The sequence below is a fragment of the Pseudochaenichthys georgianus genome, chromosome 14, assembly GCF_902827115.2.
Source record: "Pseudochaenichthys georgianus chromosome 14, fPseGeo1.2, whole genome shotgun sequence".
In the NCBI taxonomy this organism is placed as follows: domain Eukaryota; kingdom Metazoa; phylum Chordata; class Actinopteri; order Perciformes; family Channichthyidae; genus Pseudochaenichthys; species Pseudochaenichthys georgianus.
In genome coordinates this window covers 5,928,673-5,948,476 of record NC_047516.1, presented here as the reverse complement: position 1 = coordinate 5,948,476, position 19,804 = coordinate 5,928,673, and the positions used below count along the sequence as shown (strand labels likewise).

Below are 19,804 nucleotides of genomic sequence, written 5' to 3'. Positions count from 1 at the left end.
TTTAATAGTCATTGTATTACTATTTGAATTCATTGTAAATCATAATAACTGTGCTGACTGCCTGTTTACCAGACAGTCTCATCATTTAGACATGTTTTGTAATATTGCATGATATTGCGTGTTTTAGTCAGTTATTATGTCGGCCTATTCTGTGCTATTATGTTTGTCGTTCTTGAGGATGGTGACCCTGCACTCTGCACGCTAGCCTTTACCTGCGAGAGCTTTAAATACATCGTGAGCCAGGGGTCATTCCAAAAGGAAGACCACTTCAACTGGCTTGACAGTAAGTTTATGAAGTTTAATGACACGGCCATATAATAGAATGGGTCCCAGGAGACCACATCTCATCTCCTCTGTCCCGTGCGCGCGCTGTCCTGCTATGTGGCGCGCACGGCTGCTTTGCGCCGTTCCCAGGGCCTGGTTGTGCATTACAGAGAGCGCTCACTAGGGCTGCCTCTGTCTGCACAACGGCTGTCACACTGGCTGTGTGAGGCTGTGTCGCAGGCATATGTCTCTTCGGGGGTGGATCCCCCGGGGAACATCAGTGTGCACTCCACCAGAGGATTATCCTCCTCCACGGCTTTGCACGGAGGAATGTCGGTGGAAGGCATTTGCACTGCTGCATCTTGGTCTTCCCCCTGTTCATTTAATCAATTTTATTTGAGGGATGTCTCCCTTTCTTCTCTGACACACACACACACCCTGTACTGAGTGTATACATACACGTAAGCCAAATAACATAGCATGACATCCCATACTATATCATATATTTAATGTATTATCAGCAACATGTACTATTGACGGTTGCTTAATTTAAGTATTTGAATTCATTTAAATCTAGGATGAAATTATAAAGTGTAGGTTGTAAATGAGACCATGTTTGGTTGCAAATAGGATTCAATTGACATATATAAATATGTTCACATACCATATAGAACAATTTAACGGTATCGCAATTTCAAATAAATGGTAGGTAATAGAATTGAAGAAGCAGTCATCTCTAAGAAGGAAGTTGGACTGATATTTTTCTTTTGACAATGTTGGAAAGCCCCGCATGAAGCAGAGCATCAAAAAATTAGTTATAACTCTTATTGGTCCTCTCCACGGAAATCTTTAGTAAAAGGCGAAAGATTTATGCGTTCTGAAGAGAACCAAGAGTGATCTACCCGTTGAACAGTTTGACAGCGATCATATTCACGAGACAACTACTTTAAGTGCTGGTGTCGTATTGTGAAGTTAGCTTTTGTAGAAATATAATCCACATAATGAATGAATAAAGAAAATCAGAGAAACACAATTACCTTGGGTTTTCAATTTAAAAGAAACCCACGTGTATTTGACATTAGTTAGACTCTTATGCCATGTCGCAATGCATGATGGGATTTTGGGTTACATTTTGGAAACAGCCGCCGATTCACACTGACTACACGCATACACACACGTGTGTTGGACATATATTAGGCTATATACCTTATGCGTTGTAGACTTTCCATGTTAAAGAACCCACGTTTATTTTTGCATTAGTTAGACCTTTATGTTGTATCGCAATGCATGATGGGCACACACACACAGTGATATAATGGTGGGTTTAACAGGCTTGGCAGAAAATAGTGTTAGTGTTAGAGAAAACACTGTTTGGTAGGTTACATATATTTACTCTGAGCTTTTGCATTACTATCTACTTCGTTTTACAAAGTTATTTCGAATATGCAAATTCATTGTAGATAGATATACTAAGAAATATCCGTTAGATGAGCGTGTTTGGAATCCAGATAGTACACAAACTAGTCTTGTTCCCTGAGCGATCTTTCTTTTTAACATTCAGAGGGGGTGCACCGTTCCTGGAGGTACTGCAATACCAGGTCGATGCGTGGAGTGGACGGAGCAAGCCCCTATTCCATCTCCCTATTCCAAAAATCAATTTAATATATGGTCCCCGGGTAGGGGACGTATCAGATATTAAACTGATAAGAACAGATACTACACTTGATCTTAGCCAAAAGGCCGAGAAGCGATACCGGAATGAGCTCCGCGGTAATAGACTAATTCTCCGCACAGTTACGCTCACTGACGGTCACTGATGTGTTTAAGGGACACTAGGAAAACCTATTCTAATTAACAACAGAGTTAATGGATACATGTATGTAGTCATACAATAGACACATAGCAGAGTTGATGATTTACTGCGATTGGGTCTGCTGGAAAATATATCGTGTTTTTACTGTGTGTGCTTTATGTGGTATGTTGGATGGTAACGTGACGCAAGGCATGATGGGAGTTTAGCACGTCTTTTATTATTATTTACAATTTCATTTAGAAATGCAAATGTAATCGTTGACATACGTACAGCTTGCAATGCCCCTGAATTGTGTTATATTTTCATATAGTTTGTTTTAAATTGTTCACGCAGAAAGAGATGTTATAAAACAAGATATTGTAGACTGGCTCCAGAGGCTGCAGGTAACATGCAGAACAACGCCGCCATGTGGAAACAAACATAGACCTCACAGAACTGTGGAATTATCCCTTTCTGCATTTCCCAAAACGTCACTTCTAAAGTGATTAACACTGAGCAAAACAAAGAGGCCACAAAGATGTGTAATCATTGAGAGGAGTTGGCCTGAATGGTTGGATAAAGGTAAACGTTATTGTTTAATTGTTATATTTAACCTATGTTGTGTATTTTTAACATAATTAGAGCAACACAAATTATTCCTCGCAGCTCAAGCAGCACCCGTCCAAAATAAGTACATTAAACAGCCAACCACAGGACGATTAAGGCTAACTGTATTAATCATATTTTTGTACTACATCACATTTATAAAAAAAAAAAAAAGAAGAAGAAATGTTGCAAACCAAGTAAACCCATGGGCGTAGGAAGCATCCTCAATGTGTGTGGGACAATTTGACAGGGGGTGTGGGCAGGTGTTGGACCTCACCTCCTCTAGGGGGGTCCGGGGGCAAGCTACCCCGGGAAGATTTATTTTTAAATAAGTTAAAAGCATCAATCTGGTGCACTTTGAGAGCAAAATTAAGAGAACTATGGATACATCTCTTAACACCTATATGAAACAGAACTGTAAACAGATTTACTTTTTCTTTATGGATATTTTACAAATCACCTTTTTAAACTTTATTCTTTTTTTACTGTCATATAGTATTTCATACCTGTTTTTCATTTATTCTCTTATTTTTTTATAACTATAATGATCATATTTGTTTACATTAATGGTGACCAAAACATTTGAGACCCACTGAGATAACTTATACTTTAGACTAAAGTTAACTATGTAAACACTCCGAGTCCTTTAGTTCACTGAGCATCTCAGTCTGACAGGAGAGGACTCTCCTCCACCTTGTTGTTGAAAAAACTCCTTATATCCGTTAGCGTAGCTCGCTAAGCTAACAACTACGATCTCCGGTACCGGTGCTCTCTCTCGCGCACACACACAACATGGCTCGTTCCACACACACACAGCCGAGCTTTAATGAAACACAGACGTAATATTACTGTATCATATTATTTTCGAATCAATCATTTTTCAAATGATGATTTATTTATTCTTTTTTTTAATAACCATTTTTCCTCCTAAAGGGGGTGGATCCTATAGGGAGCGTTTCTAAAGCGTTATGAGCCCCGTCCCCACGTATTTCTTAAAGGTATATGACGCTCTGTTTCTCATTTATTTTAATGCTTTAAATGAATCATAAACGAACTTTGAAAAATAATAACTATAATTAATTTGCATAAAGAATGAAGAGTATACAACCCACAGAGAAGACAAATTAATTGACCTATTGACAGATCATAATGAATACAGAGTCAATTTGATAGTTTATCATAACATAGGATACATTAAACTCGTAAATTGTAGGCATATCATTTTTCACTGTTTGTGCAGTGGTAGTAATTATTATTCAAATCAATCAACTACGTTTTATGGAAGATATTGCTGTATATCATTTAACAACATGAGTAGAGGTTTCTGTACACCTAAAATACTGAAGTTGAAGTTACTGTCCTGATGTGTATCATTCATTTGTTCATGTTGTGTCTGGTGGTAAGATTGATTAATTAATTAACGTATTTATTATTTTTGAAACATTACAATACACATCAAATACTAAACATGAAATGTATAGTACATACCAATACATTGTACAAAGGAAAATATATACAGTACATACAAAGAGGAAAGTCTTCATTAAACATAAACATTTTATTGGGTGTTCTAATTCAGCAACCACAAAATATGTGCCCAGATTTCATTATCTCTGACTTCATCAACCAAAAGATCAATTTTGATATTTAACATGAACTCAGAAAGAAAAACACACTGTCTGCCTTCTACAACTTTTGTTGGTCATCTTTGAATATCATCCAAGTTTTGTAGATGGACAATTTTGCTATTATTAGTATAAGGTTTACACTAGGCTATATATTTCACTATGGGGTGTGTTAGACCCAGAATGATATTTGGCTATTTCTGTGTAAATTCCACTTTGAACAGAGACAAGATAAGGGCAGCAACTTGAGTTGCCCAAGCATCGACATGAAACAGACATAATGGTCTGTCTCCTCTGTGACCAAACAAACAGCACATAGAGGAGTAGGGACAAGCTTCCATTTGTACAGGTTTTACATATTTGGAAGAATGTCATGTAATATTTGAAAATGTAATTCTGGCATTTGACCCTTTGGAGAAATTGTCTGTAGCTGCCATACATTATTTGACTTGCTGTTTGTCAACCACAGCTTCCCAGTACGTCTGTATGTATGATGTCTGCTTATATTGTTTTACAATTACATCCTGTCAGAACCATGTGTACATTGTCAACGTAATCTTATTCAAAGGAAGAATCAGAGCATAATAAATGAAGCGGTAATACACCAATACTTGCTATGCACCCAATGTCTGATGCATTATGAACATTCTTATAATGTATTATAATCAGCTTGTTACGTGCCGTAGTGTGTGTGTGGTCGTGTGTGTGTGTTTTCCTCTCTCTCCCTCTGATTGTCCCCAGGTGCAGCCTCCCCCCAGGTGATCCGAATTAACAATCAGGACTTCCATATAGGACCGGAGGAGGACGGCAGTGAGGGCCTTCTTTCTCTCCTTCTCGTCTGGCTGCATGTGTGCAGCCTGTCTCTGTGTGAGACCCAGCCTAGTTGTGTTGTTTGTTGTACGTTTGTGTTGTACTTTGGCTGGTGAGCCGCCTTACTTATTGACGCATTAAAACCTCACTTAAACTCCTTCGGCATTCCGTTTCCTCTCCTTTTTCTCTCGTCCGGCTGTCTGGTGTGTCGCTACTTCCCTTGGTACCCCTAGCTCTACAAGGGAACGTAACACAGCTTATAACACTGTATAATTATAGTTATAAGAACTCATTAATGCTCATAAATGAACTAGTTGATGTGGGATTCAACAATAGTAGGACTCAAGTGTCTCCATTCTCTTATGTAGGGTGTGAGCTTGCTTTACTGAACAGGACTATGAAGCAGCTTCCCAGTATGTACAGTATGATGTCTGCTTGTATATTGTTTTACAATTACATCCCGTCAGAGCCATGTGTACATTGTCAATGTAATCTTTGGCTTTTGCTTCTATTATTTAGAGGCAGGAGACATTTTTTAGGGATTGCCTTTCTAATAATGAATAATTCACTTACCCAATTCCTTTTATCCTGAAGCTTATGGCATATCTTTAATGCAAATTATACCTGAGTCAATCCAATGTTGATACATTAATGAATTTCCTCTAAGATCCGTTATATACTTAGATCCCCAAATGGTCTGGTTTCCAACCTCATCTCCTGTACGGCTCCTTTAGTGTTCCACCCCCTGCTTTCTGCCAGCTGGCCCATCTTTGAATGACACATTGATAGAAAGAAGGAATCCCTGTTCAAATCAAGGTCTTTTCCGAATCAATTGAGAAATAGTTTAGGCAATAGCTTCCAGTCCCCTGATGTTGGGTGATTGATCCATAATACGCTTCAACCAACCATAATGAAGTGCTTCTCTGTGAGATAGAAATATATAATATATAGCATTTTAAATCTTCTTCGCTGCTTTTGGTGTATTTTATGGCGGAAGTACAGCGCCACTTAGTATCCTCCTTGTAGTGCAGTAGTCTGAAATTAATCGATACAGAAAGTGGACATTTTTATCATCCACAGCAAGGGTTTAAGGGCCAAAGGTGTTGCGACCTGTAGAGATTGTGAAGCCCCCTGAGGCAAATTTGTCTTTTATATTTTCGTATGGGCCATATGAAAATATTTGATTGCTGATTGATTGGCCATAAGGGGTTCAAGGGAGAAGGGTTAAAAGGTGCTCAGTAACTTAACTAAGATGCAAAGTTGAAACATTCGCAGGTAAATCTCATAAACAGCAAAGCAGCATGTTCAAAGCATTGTTTGTTCCATGTTTTTCTACAGTCCCGTTTTCTCTCAGTCAAACCCCACATGTTGTGTCTCTGAAGACATATGAGAGGTGGAAAGAAATCGTGCAACCTCTGCTGAGAGTCACTGTCGGAGTGTAATCAGAGCTCATTTCAGCTGATTAAGTGCTGAGCAGAGAAGTCTGCTCACCAAGTGGCCTAACAAATTGATTGGACAACCTTTGGAGTATTCACATCTGTCAGATTAATACAGACCACCTCAGTTTAAACCACCACTTCACTGCAACAAGCTCACAGGAAAAAGCCAATATTCTCTTAAAAATGCTTGATTTAAATGCAAAAAATTGCTTTAAAATGCTGCATCCAGTCAGCGTCAACCAGAAACAAGAAATAAATGGTAGATTCATGTTCGTGTCATAACTAGAAACTGAAAACATTGATTTAGAAGAGATTTGTGTCTCTACGCTGCACAGCACAGTGTGGCAAGAAGTCAGCATATAGCATGTTGAATCATTCACTTTAAGATTCTCATTCTGAACTGAGGTAGGTTTCAAAACACAATCATGAAACCTGAATAATGTTGGACCTTAAAGCCTGTTAATCATGTAGTAATGATGGATGACGAATAAAAAATGCAGCAATGAGTTACAGGAAAATATTCCCCTTCCCCGCTGTCAGACTTTGACCTTCCTGAGGTTAGACTTTGATGTGAGAAAGTCACAGTCTGAATTTATGTTTGGGAGAATTGAACGCTAAAGGAAATCTGTTTTAAACATCAGCCGTCAGAACACAGAGATTACAGCTTTACATATGACATAATAACATGTTTAGTAAAACCGGAGTAAAACAGATCAGAGAAGAGGACAGGAAGCGACAAGCATCCTCTCAGAAGTGGAAAAGTAATGAAATGGGGCCATCTAGTGGTGGAGATGTACCATGTTTAAAAGTTAGTTATTTACTGTAGAAGTTGATTAAGTATTCCCTTGATATAAAAACCATACCACCAAACTTGCCTATTTATTAACTAATTAAGTCAAATTTGTATAGGATTTAATTACATTTGGTGGATGTTGGATGTGAGCACATTCTCTTCCCGTCACATGATCATTCAAGATGCAGAGATCTAAATAAAACACAAGCCCCAAAAGCATCTCAACATTTGGATAAAAAGAAGAACAAACTTTTTTCCGGCAGTTGAACACACACACACACACACACACACACACACACACACACACACACACACACACACACACACACACACACACACACACACACACACACACACACACACACAGTTATTATTGCCTAGGAGTTTTTATTTTCTACAGGAATTTACAGCAAAAAAAGACTAACACTGTTGTTGCTAATATTCAAAAAGGTCCTTAAAATCAATTCTAGCACTTTTTTGACAGGTATTAAAAACACACACACCTCCCGTCTCGGCCCCGCCCCTCACTCCAGTTTCCAGGGCAAGTAAATATTGCATCAATAAAAAATAAAATACACATGATAGTTTTTTGCATTGGCACAGAACAAAAGCAGATGGGCAGCAGACGTGGGGCAGAGAGGATTCAAGAATCACGTTTAGTTTTAAACTGCTAGGAGAAACAGATGTCAGGAACGTTTTTAAATGTTTGAAACTTTTTATTTATTTTCCCCCAAAAAACTGAAATGTTCTCTTTTTTTCCTATTCCTGTGTGTTGAATAGCTTTTGCCTTTTCATCACAGGATTTCTTTTATGTTTCCAAATGTATCGATTTAATTCCAATTTGCCCTCTGGATCTCTCCATTTCTGGCTTTTTAGATTTAGATCTTCATTTGCAGAATTTGCTAATTCATAGATGACTGAAGCCTGTTTATGTGCTATACTGTATTTCTGGGTACCTGGATGGATACAACACTGAGTGGTATGACATGGTGGCATTGCTTCTTACTTTAAAGTGGTGGAAATGTTACAGACACCTTTAACTTCACTTCCAATACATTAAGACAGTTAGTACTTAGGAAACCGTTAAAATTGTCAAATTAGAAGCAGAAGATCATGAGAAAATGTGGACATCTGGTTCTCCATGCAGATTAAAACAAAGTCAGAAAATAGTATAAGCAAACATAGTGCGGCCCAAGTTTGCTTCCAGCTGTTTGTGGGACAGTAAGGCCTAAATATGCCCGAAATATTTAAAATAAAAATGAATGCTCTAAAATAAAAGGGCGTCCTGCTCCTCCTCCACATCTCGGAAGACGAAAACTGTGCCCACTGTTGTGTAGAAATGCCCACATTATGAAGGGCTTGTTGGAAAACTTTAAAATGTTTAGCCTTTGGAGAAATGTTAGAAGATTCATACAAAAGCTTCATTTTTTTATACTTTGCACTATCTGAAGATGGCTTTGTTTTCATTACCTTAAAGCCTCCTACAAAACACTTGGAAAAATATCTACAGTATATTCATCTAGATTTGATGCAAACAATGTTATTTCATTGGCTTGTTTTAATATATAATTGGGGTAAAAAGTAGGATTTGTATGGAACCAGAGGGGAGGGCTGATTTAGAAGCAGCTGTTCATCCACAGAAGAAATAAAAGTGCACTGGAAAAAGCAAGCATATTTACAAGCCACTTAATCTTGAATTCAGTCTTAAAACCTTACAAAAGGAGCGAAAGAAAGACCAATACATAGCCACAGTTGAGTTTTATCAGGAATTTCATTTACGTTTCGATAGACCAGAATAAATAAAATATTTCACTTTTTTCCAATAGAGTGAGAGCTAAATACAAGATTAACTGACTTGCGGAAGTGAATGTTTTTGGATATTAACAGAGGAAGGAAGGAAGAAGAGAGGTGAAAAAGAGGTAAGAAAAGAAACAGAGAGTGAAGGTATACATGGCAGCAGTTTTATATGGTGTTAATAAACACCTTCATTGTCTCTAATATGCAGCAGTGCGCTACGTTAATGTGTAATAAATCATTTACACAAACAAAAGTCCCCCTCCCGCTCCCAGCTATTACATCTGCATTGCAAAAGAAAAAACAAATAAATAAAATAACAAACACCGGGAAAAAAACTGAGCCTTCAAACCGTATTTAACGCAAACCCCGTATTTTTTCCCCGGTGGCTACTGTTTTCTTTTCCTCTAAAGGATAATACAGAAGTAGTTTTGATGCAAGATTTGTTATTAATATTATTTTTTTTTTTTTTGTTTGTTTGTATTTTGTTTTTTAGAAAAAAACTATTTTTCTTCTTAAAGCGCACTTTCTACTTCCTCTTGGTCCGGTGGTGGCTTCTGATTGGCCGGTTAGTCGCTGTCTTCGTCGCCCACTGGGTCTGCGTCCCAGCACGTAATGTCAATCTCTGAGCAACAAACGCACAAAAATATGGTATGATATTAATATTTGTTGGTGTGATTTTGATTGATATTAATGGACTGGGCGCAATAATAGAAACACATGTCAGCATAACAAAAAACATTTGAACATAAACTGGATCTTCATGCAGTTTTTGGTAAGACCTCTTAGTTTTAACAAAAACTGAATATAATAAACTTTTCAAAGGGAATATTGATCTCTGGACAACTTACTATATATACTACTGAATACAACAACAGTTTCACAAGTCAGTCTATCTTGGTGAATTCAGCTTTGAATATGTTTCCGCACTCATGTCATTCTCATGTCTCTCACTTTTGAAACACATCTACTGTTTTTATTCATGTATTATTACCACTACCTTCTTTTCCTTGTAGATAATAAAGTCTACCAGGAATGTGAGGGCCTTATGCCCTATGTATAGTATGACTGAATGTATCCTAAAAGCAATCTTAATTGAGAGCAGCAGAGTTGTGCGTATGCATCAGGAGAACAGTTAAAAATGGAGTTGTGCTAAGTGTTAAGGTTTTATAAACTAAAGGCATAAAGACACAATATATTTTATACATGTTTTTAGACAAGTATCTCACCTGGTGGCTTGTTATAAAAGACAGGCGCAGGTTTAGCCGAGGACTCCGATTGGCCAAATTGCTCCTCCTGTGATTGGCTGAAATAGCCCTCACTTGCCTTTAAGAACCAACAGACAAGAAAAACATTAAACAAAACTATTAATATGAAAAATAAAACAGAAAAAACGTTTTACTTAAAGTTCATCAGAAGCATTATTAACCTGTCTGACCTGAGTCCCCTCCTGCGTCTCCCCGTTGGTCATCAGCAGCTCCTTCTTCTCCCCAGATGCATGCTGCAATGCATGCTGGTAGCTCAGGGTCATCTGGTCCTCGGCCATCACGTCCACCAGGCTGGTGGGGTCGTCCTCGGGGCCGGTGGCCGAGCACATAGAACCCTCAATCATGTCATCGAAGCTGAGGAGGGGCTGAGGCTTGGCGCTGTTGCCGGGCAGGATAGCAGCGTCGCCCATCAGGTCCACCAGATTGGAGGACTGGGAGTTCTGGGACTCGGGGCCGTCGGCGCTGCTGTCCCACAGGTTGACCAGGCGGTCTGTCCCGGACTCCCAGGCAGAGAATCCGGAGGAGTCGCGAGTCTGCGGGGCCACGCTCTGCACGGGCTTCGTGGGGGCCGAGTCCTGGGCCGGGGCTTTCTGATCCTTCTTTGGCTCCGAACCTGGTGGAGAAAACGAAACACAACTTAAGCAGCGATTCCTTTTTTTCACATCATAAAGGGGGTCTGCATGCTTTGTCCCAATAGCCTCATTAGTATTTCTAAAGAATTCGATTTGTTTTTTGAAGTGTGGATCACCCCAAACCAAAACTTAATCCATGTTATTATAAAAAGATGTTTATAGTTGTGGAGGCAGAAATTGCAATACATTTTTTTTTTTAATGTTGACTTTAATTAAATGTCAACAGATTACACATCATTGTATAAGGTCAGTTAAAAGCAATAATGGGTAAGGTAAGGATAGTTGTAAGATGAAACTGATCCTTTTTATTTAAACTGAATATGATTGATTTCAACAATATCATTATCTGTAATCTGTCGATGTTTCAGTTTTTCAGTGTGCAAGAGAAATATAAATCAAAATGTGGACTGATAAAACAAAAACTATCTGCATAAATGGATACCACAAGATCTCAGTGATATACACATTTTGTTGTGAATGTATATTAATATTAATCAAAATTAAAATAAAGCCTTTGATTATGGTTTGATTTTAAGAGGATTTGTACCAAACAAATGTGTTTTGTTAACTCTGTACAATATAATGTATAGGTTGAAATATCTATAAAATGTCATAATGCTTTATCTATAATTGTATATTAACACAAACTAGGCCTTTAACAAATATTCCGCTTCCTGCATTTTGAATGTTCTCCAAGTCCACATTGCGATTACGAGGACATTTCCATTAACTAATTGATGATATATTTCAACATTGTTTTCAGGTTCACTCTCACCCCACTCGTCTCTGCCGTCCTCATCCTCCCTGCTGAAGTCCTCTATGATGGAAGTAGTGACTATTTTAGGGATGGGTGACACGGCGGCCATGTTGAGATCTCTGCTTCCTTCATCGTCAGAATCCCCTAAAGGAACAGAATGGCACAACAACATCGAAAGGGTACGGAGCAAAAGGTCACCGGCAAAACCCTCCTATAACAAAATAACACGCATAAAACCAGATGTGTTATTCTACTGTAACACAGGATGTTCAACTGGAGCTGTGTTTTACATCATTTGTTGTCAAAATGTGCCAGAATTTGGGAAAGTAGGAACATTAAGCTGATTTAAAATAGTCTTCCGATTTTTGCTTTCTAATATAATCCTAATTCAAATAAGGTTCATATTTGTACCTCCAGTCACATCCGGTGTTACTTCAACACATACAACAGTGCACGAAACTACAACATTACATCACTTAGGCTGTAACACAACCAGCAAACACACAGATATGGTCAGGTTGCAGGGAACGCCTAGCCCGGCCGGGGAGTGTGGAACGTAGTCACTGACCCACTCCTACCTCTGACAAATTCATGTTCCAATGGGGACCTTTTTCCCTGTGTGCCTCTCCACCTCTGTTTCCTACTTCTTACCTGCTACCCTTTCCCCTCAACCTATCCTAAGGGAGTGCATGTATGTAGACACGTTAGTTTAGCTGCTATAGGCTTGGACTGTTGGGGGGGGCCCTTACTCCGTCTTTCTGGCTGTTTGTACCTGGGTACTCTCATGTTCCGATTAACCCAGTTTCCCCCAAATCTTTTTTTTGTGTCCATATCTACGCCGGGATCCTGAGTCGAGGCTAATCATGTTGCTGTGGTCGTGTGTCCTGGATCCTCTATCCTGAGCACTGGATCTGAGTCCTGGACTTCGAGTCGTGGCTGAACCTGTCTCTGCGGTCCTGCCAGACTCTCACCATACTACTTCCCTGATGGCTCCCACAGGATTGTTGACATCCTCGTGGATTCATCTTCCTATTATACACACATGCATTTCCAAACATCTGGACTACCTATGTTGTAAATGTATTATCTCTTCGATTTACACACGGCATCTATTGCACGTCTGTCCGTCCTGGGAGAGGGATCCCTCCTCTGTGGCTCTCCCTGAGGTTTCTCCCATGTTCCCCTTTAAACTGGGTTTTCTCCGGAAGTGTCTCCTTGTACGATGTGAGGGTGTAAGGACAGAGGGTGTCTTATTGTCATACTGATATTCTGTACACACTGTGAAGACCACTGAGACAAATGTAACATTTGTGATATTGGGCTATATAAATAAACATTGATTGATTGACTGAGACAATCTGAGTTTCTAACATTGTCCTCTTTGTTTAATACTTTATCACTTTAAAAGTTGAATTTGTATGGAGAAGTGAAAGAAGCACTCCCCAAACTATCTTTGGCACCATGTAATGTTTGTGGAGCATAACTTTAGCAATGCTATGGATTTTGATCTAGTGCCATCATCAGGCCAACTACCAAATGTGTCCAATACATTGGTATATTATCTCATTCCTGCAGATTTCCATCAGCTTCTGTTGTACTTTCTGTTTATTGCCAATGAGCAATGGCTAACATTATAGCTGCACAACATCAGCATGTTAGGCACGTTGTGCTAATTGCTTCGTGTTGTCATGCAGAGCCACGAGCATGACTCTAAACTCTTCATAAAGTTCATCATATTTGTGTCAAAACATTGAGACTTTGCAAGACATTTGTGCAAAAAGCCCAGGTGACATTGTTTAGAGAACACACTGGACATGTCATATTGACAGAAGAAGAAGTAAATGGAGAGTAACCAGTAAAGTTGAAGTTAATAGATACGAGTAGATAGGACAGTGACATATTCCTGGTACCATAATCGAGACACAACACTATCATGGAGCATGTCATGAAACAACCTCTGAGCATTCATTGTAATGAGTGAGTCACAATGCTGATGGATCCAGGAACACAACTCTCTATGACAAACATCAACAGTCAGGAGAATCACTGCCACCATGAAAATGTCGCCTGGGTGATTTCATGCTTGTTGGAGTCAGACGTCTGAAGATTTCCCAGAAGACATGAACACAACAAACCACAGATGAAGAACAACAGTGTCTCTTCGAGTAGAAACAACATGGCTGACTGAGATGTGTGACCCTGAAAAAGCGATGAATCACAACATGCTCAGCGGGGTCTTGCTTGGGTGGGTTCTCCAATTCAATTTACGGTCAAAAGCCTCTGAAGGCTCTGAGGGAACCAGGCTAATTGCTGGAAGAAGTGTTTAAAAAAAAAAGAGTGATATTCTTCACCAGTGTAGAAGAAAATTAAACACACTTTCAGATTAAAGGAAGGATTGTAGTTCCAGAGCTGTCTTTGAAAGGTGTCATTAAGGACAGGGATGAACTGGTTCTTTGCCCACCCAGCATACTATCTACCAATACAACACCTACTGTATAGACATGCACACACACACACACACACACACACACACACTGCAGATCATAAGGGTGCTCTGCATGCTTTTGCCGTATATAACGTATTGCTGTTCATTGTCCTAAGTATTTCATATGTTTTTAAAGAATAACATTTTGTTCAATTATGCAACACATTTGTTTGTTTTTGGTTTAGCTTGTGAGATCTTTTAGATTTCTTCCCCCAACTGAGATATACAGTAAAAGGTGAACGATAGATTTGTGAGAATATTTTTTTTTTTGTAAAACTGACTATTAAAAACGAATAAAAAATAGTTGCCTTGATTGCTGTGGTGAGAAGTATTTAAGGAATTTAGGACATTGAGTGGTATTTTTCTGCTAAACAACAAACACTCTAATGCTAAGAATAGTCAAAAAACATGATTTGTTTTTAAATATCAGCTGGCTTTCACTTTTATACAGCATCATTTGTAAAGTTACGACTTGGATGCCAAAAGGTTTCTTGAAAACAAGGGAGAATTGTAAATGATTGGCAGTAATGATTGATACTTACTGATGCAGTTAATAGGCTAAAACATTCAGAACCACCATTATGTTCTTTTAACACATTGACCACTGCATTGAGGTCAAAGGGCAAAGATCCATCTTCAGTCAAAGGCCAATAAACAGTGACGACTGACGGACGGCTGGACGACGTCACACACACACACACACAAACTCACATTTGGGTCAGTCGGTCAGGATTAAAAGCAGCAGTGTGTGTGTGTGTGTGTGTGTGTGTGTGTGTGTGTGTGTGTGTGTGTGTGTGTGTGTGTGTGTGTGTGTGTGTGTGTGTGTGTGTGTGTGTGTGTGTGTGTGTGTGTGTGTGTGTGTGTGTGTGTGTGTGTGCAGGGAGGTGATGCAGATCCAGGATCAGAGGCGTGAGATTGAGGATCAGAAGAGGAAGGAGGTGATAGAAAACCAGTGAGATTGTGAAGTTAAAGTAGCAGCTCTTTATCCCTGTGAGAAGTCGAATTTTCTTCAATAATAAACATAAAACATCAGGAAAAACATTTTACAAAAGATAATTTGACATCAGCTGACTGGACGACATCTAAAGGATGGAGACTGACGGGAGGACACACTCAACATCTAGAACACTAACCGACAAACAGCTTTATGGTTTACAGCCATAAAGGATATTGAATTGTCTACTATCGCTGAGTGAAATGCGAGTGAGCAGGTTAGCGTTTTAGCTTATTATAACCCTAAAAAAGGTTCATGGCTCCATATCGGTTGGTTTTTAATGTACTGTAGGTGTTCCACCACAGAACTGATTCTAAAATACAAGTGAAAAGAGGTATTTTTGTTTAAATCAAACCTTATTTAACTTGAGATTAATTTTGTACAAAAAGGCAGTTGATCGGTGCTGAAATATCTGCACTTGAAGGATAATGCTGGCTTTATTTTATTTGTTCTTATTGTCAACAATAAAAAACATCTCAAAATACTATGGCTTCCTGTCTGTGTTTCTCAGATCCACTCCCATTGATATATAGTGAAGACATCAACCCTTAGGAATACGATTTTCAGGTAAATGCTGGGGTAATTTAAATGTATTGGTAATTTAAAATGTTGTGTTTTATCAGGTATTACACACAAATAATTGTTAGTAGATGCATTCAGTGTCCATTGTGGATCTATTTATAGGATCTGCTGACAAGAAGAACATTTGTAATCATCACCAGACTTATCCTTCAACATAGATCATTACTAATCTGAGAAGCAGCTGATTCAAACTACGACGTAAAGAGGTCAGGGGGCGATGGAGGTTGTTTGGTGTTGGGGTCAGAGGGAGGGGAATTGGGGTGAGTTCAGCGGGGAGTGGAGAGGGGATTTTAGGAGTTGGTTTGCAGATGTGTCGGGGTGAAAGAGTGAATGTGCTAAGTGGAGTGGGTTACAAAAATGAACTTTTTGGAAACTGGAAAGATGAAAATGCATGTGGACTTAAAACTGTGTTTGTCTGAGAGGCGTCATTTCATCGCTGCCGTCTTTCCAATAGGAGTTGTTTTGTTATGCTACGTAGAGTTATACAAAGAACGGTCAATAATGGAGCATACACTGATCCTAGCGAGCGGCTAACATCCATTATCACATCTGTTTGAGCTTTATTCAATGTTACTGTTGAAGTGTGGAGTAAGGCAGTTACATTTTCCATTTAAAGGGATTTTCCAGGGATTTTCTTTCTTGTCCCGAATTGAAAGTGGAAATGTTACAGTACTTGGAACAGTATTTAGAAGTTTACTTCACTGATTTGAGCAGCTTTGAGTTTTTGCAATTGTGTTGGTGCATGAAAAGATCAAATGATGGTTTACTTAAACTCGATACAACATCATTCTGGCTTTAAATGAGGCACATCATTCTGTGCCTCATTTAGGAATATTTTCATCTTATTATTTTAAGGGGCTTGAAAAGTAAAAGATAGTTTAGATGGAAAGCATAATAAAAAAATCAAGGTTATTTTAAGATAATTACTTTTCATGAGATCAAAACCAGAAAAACACTGGTATAATGTGTATACAAATGTACGCGGGGATTATTAAACCGGTCACATTTTCAATATCCACATGCAGTTTCATTCTCATTTCATCTTTGTTTTATGAGTCTTTGTATCTGTGGAAAGGGTTTTGTGATTGGGGAGGGGATATCAGACCATCTGTCTTCTTCTTCTGCTGTTTATCGGTTATGTGCTGTACCTACCGGCGGTGGTGGGCTGTGTCCGTGAGTGTGGCGGGGTGCGGAGGGGCGACGTGCCCCGGGGGAGGGGGCTCGGACTGGGGCTGTTGGGACTGTGCTGCTGCCTCAAGAAGGGGCTGTCCAAACGGCCTGGTGGTCGTGGCGACAAACAGCCACAAAAACCCCGGACAGCGAAGATTCAACACAGACAAGTAACAAAAACACGGAGCGACGCCGGGAACAGAGAGATGTGGGGAAGATTGACAGGACAGGAAGACAAGACAGACAAAAAAGCAAGAAAGACAGCGAGAGTAGAAGAAGAGAGAGTCGAGTAAAAAGCAGAAAGGATTGTTGGAAAGGCAGAGTCCCGTGAATACCCATGGATAAGAAAGAGAAATATAGACGAGGAAAATGTGGATAAAAAGAGAGTGGAGGAGTGGTTGATAAATAAAAGAAGTGGGTGAAATAAATGATAGGGAATGGGGATGGTGAACACAAATGCGGAGTGGAGAGGTAGAGAAATCCCTCAAGGAAAAAAAAGAAAGAGAGAAAGAAAGAGAAGACGTTAGTGTGGCTTTATTCAAACCGACTGCAGACAGTATACAGTTACGCAGAAATCGAGTTTAAATTCCATTCCTGATTATTTAAACCAGCAAATTCATTATGTCAAGAAAAAAGGAGATAACTTTGTGTCTGTCTTTAGAAACTGAATGCTTGGTGTTTGAAAGAAGTGAATCTCCTGCTTATACATGTATGCATGAAAATAACAAAAATATATTGACTTGGATTTAGTTTGTTGCAATATTATGACTTTATGATAAATGGGCAAACCCTATTGCATAATATTTAGTTTCACTGCTAGTGAAATGATACTGAACAATATATATAGGTGTTCTTGGGCTTTTACCATCTTATCTTCGATTGAACATCAGATCTAACATATTAACTATGACTCAAAAAACAAATGTAATTGTATTTATCCCCCCGCAAAAATGGGAAGAAAGTAGACCAAAGCCTCCACAAATCAGGAAGAAGTGGGCGTATTAAAACATCTAATTACAACTACAATTATTGTATTGTTATTTACCTTAAAATACATTTATGAGGAATATGCCCTTGCATATGAAACTGTAAAAGCGTGGGCAATATATATAATATCATAAAAGTGAAATGACATCGTTGCCACTGAGATGTTGTCTCTGTTTGAAGCAGGGTCATGCAAACACTAAAGCTGCACGCAAACCACATGGAACAAATTAACTCAAAAGTCAAATCACATTAAAGAAGTTCAAGTGTGTCACAAGGCTCAACAACAGCATCCATCAAACTGTGAGAAGAGATGATGGATTTAAACTCGTCTCTTCAATGTTGGGATACCACATGTTACATTTAAACTCTTTCCTCCTTGTCATTAGTTTTTCTTTCAAACCTTTTTTGTGGCAAATGTGCATATCTTAAAATAAAAGTAAAGGTCTGGCCGGATGGGATAGTGGTGGTCTAATGGATGGGCTGAAGATCGGAAGGTTGTGAGTTCAAATCCTGCCAGGAACACCACCGCTAGTGTGCCCTTGAGTAAGGCACTTAGTCCTTAGTTACTCCTGTAATTGGTCATTATAAGTCCCTTTGGATAAAAGCGTCAGCGAAATGAAATGTAATATCGGAAGGAAGTCGCAGCTGAGGTGATTTTGACATGTGATAATCCAAACGTCATGAACCCTCACACCCACTGCCTCCCCCTTCAGGTGTGTTATCAAACTAATGTAGTACAAAGTAAAAAGAATCCCTCTTAAGTGGATTAAAAGTATAAATTAGCATTAAATGGAAATAGTCAAGTACATTTTTACATAACTGTACGACAGTATTTGAATAAATGAATACGTGATCTTGTAGGCAGGCGTTTACGTATCTTACCGTCTAAATTTAAGAGTAGAAAAATAATAATCTTGTCTTAAAAAACCCTTACAGAAAAGATTATTTTCATTAGACTGGCATATTAAAAAAACGTTATAATATATAAGAGATATAAGCACATCTTTCATTCTTTTAAGGTTTTAAAAAAGTTGATCATTGTTGTTTTCGGCTGGTTTCACAATAATATTTAATACAGCATAATGGATAACAGCCCAAGACTTATAGAGTACAGTTAGTTTCCCTTCTTTTCCCTTTCGACTCGTTCACCCCCGTTTAACCATTGAACAATATTGGATTCTGGTAATACTGCAAATGTTTTTATTGTTCCAGTTTAAACCAAAATAGATTGAACCTAGGAGATCATTTGTTAGGTGAGTTTTGGTGCTTACCGCTCCTGTGGACGGAGACGGGTGAGGTGTCGACGCTGATGGTCATGGCTCTCTCCTTCTGCTTGAAAAACTCCCGAGGGTTTCCCGAGCGCTGAGCGATGATGGCCTTTGCCTCCTGGAAACACACATTATATGATACACACAATATTCAGCAATCTGGACTACAGTGTTCCCTGTTCCATTGATGTCAAGCCAAATCCTGCAGGAAAGTTCAATATCTTTACTCAGAATTTTCAAATAAGGGTAAAGTTACTCCACAAAATGAAAGAGCCACTTTTGACTCACCTCCGCCTCAGTCTCCTTCTTGTCCAGGTTGAGGTCATCGAGGCTCGCTTTTGCTGCCTGCAGAGAAGAGGAACACACATGAAGGTTTCAAGAACAATCTAGGAAAGCTGTCATTGCAGTTGTTGCCTGTAATGAGCAGATGAGCTTCCTGTATTGTAGCTGCATTTTTGGTTTGATAAAAAAGGTCTGATAGTGCTGCCTGAAAACTGCCTGACCCCTGCTGCTTTCTTCCCCTCTTCCATAAGTTACA

General features: G+C 39.0%; 1 protein-coding gene and 2 non-coding genes across 7 annotated transcripts in view; all 3 read right to left on the bottom strand.

The window, feature by feature from the left end:
- Positions 1-1,046: 1,046 nt before the first annotated feature.
- On the bottom strand, positions 1,047-1,161 carry LOC117459114 (U5 spliceosomal RNA). Its single transcript, XR_004553487.1, has one exon. It is a non-coding gene; the product is annotated as a U5 spliceosomal RNA (small nuclear RNA).
- A 664-nt stretch (positions 1,162-1,825) lies between these two features.
- On the bottom strand, positions 1,826-2,016 carry LOC117459113 (U2 spliceosomal RNA). The gene has a single exon (XR_004553486.1). It is a non-coding gene; the product is annotated as a U2 spliceosomal RNA (small nuclear RNA).
- Positions 2,017-7,696: 5,680 nt separating this feature from the next.
- Positions 7,697-19,804, bottom strand: part of dbn1 (drebrin 1) — a 99,366-nt gene continuing 87,258 nt past the window's right edge. The window contains exons 9-15 of one of the 5 annotated variants that reach the window (XM_034098810.2): positions 19,555-19,611; positions 19,270-19,384; positions 16,994-17,119; positions 11,799-11,924; positions 10,553-11,004; positions 10,353-10,449; positions 7,697-9,748 (exon numbers count right to left, since the gene is read on the bottom strand). In XM_034098810.2, the coding sequence (XP_033954701.1) occupies positions 9,693-9,748; positions 10,353-10,449; positions 10,553-11,004; positions 11,799-11,924; positions 16,994-17,119; positions 19,270-19,384; positions 19,555-19,611 (1,029 nt within the window). In that variant the 3' untranslated portion in view covers positions 7,697-9,692. The remainder of the gene's footprint in view (positions 9,749-10,352; positions 10,450-10,552; positions 11,005-11,798; positions 11,925-16,993; positions 17,120-19,269; positions 19,385-19,554; positions 19,612-19,804) is intronic. The other 4 variants (XM_034098812.2, XM_034098811.2, XM_034098813.2 and 1 more) reach the window with 4 other exon arrangements.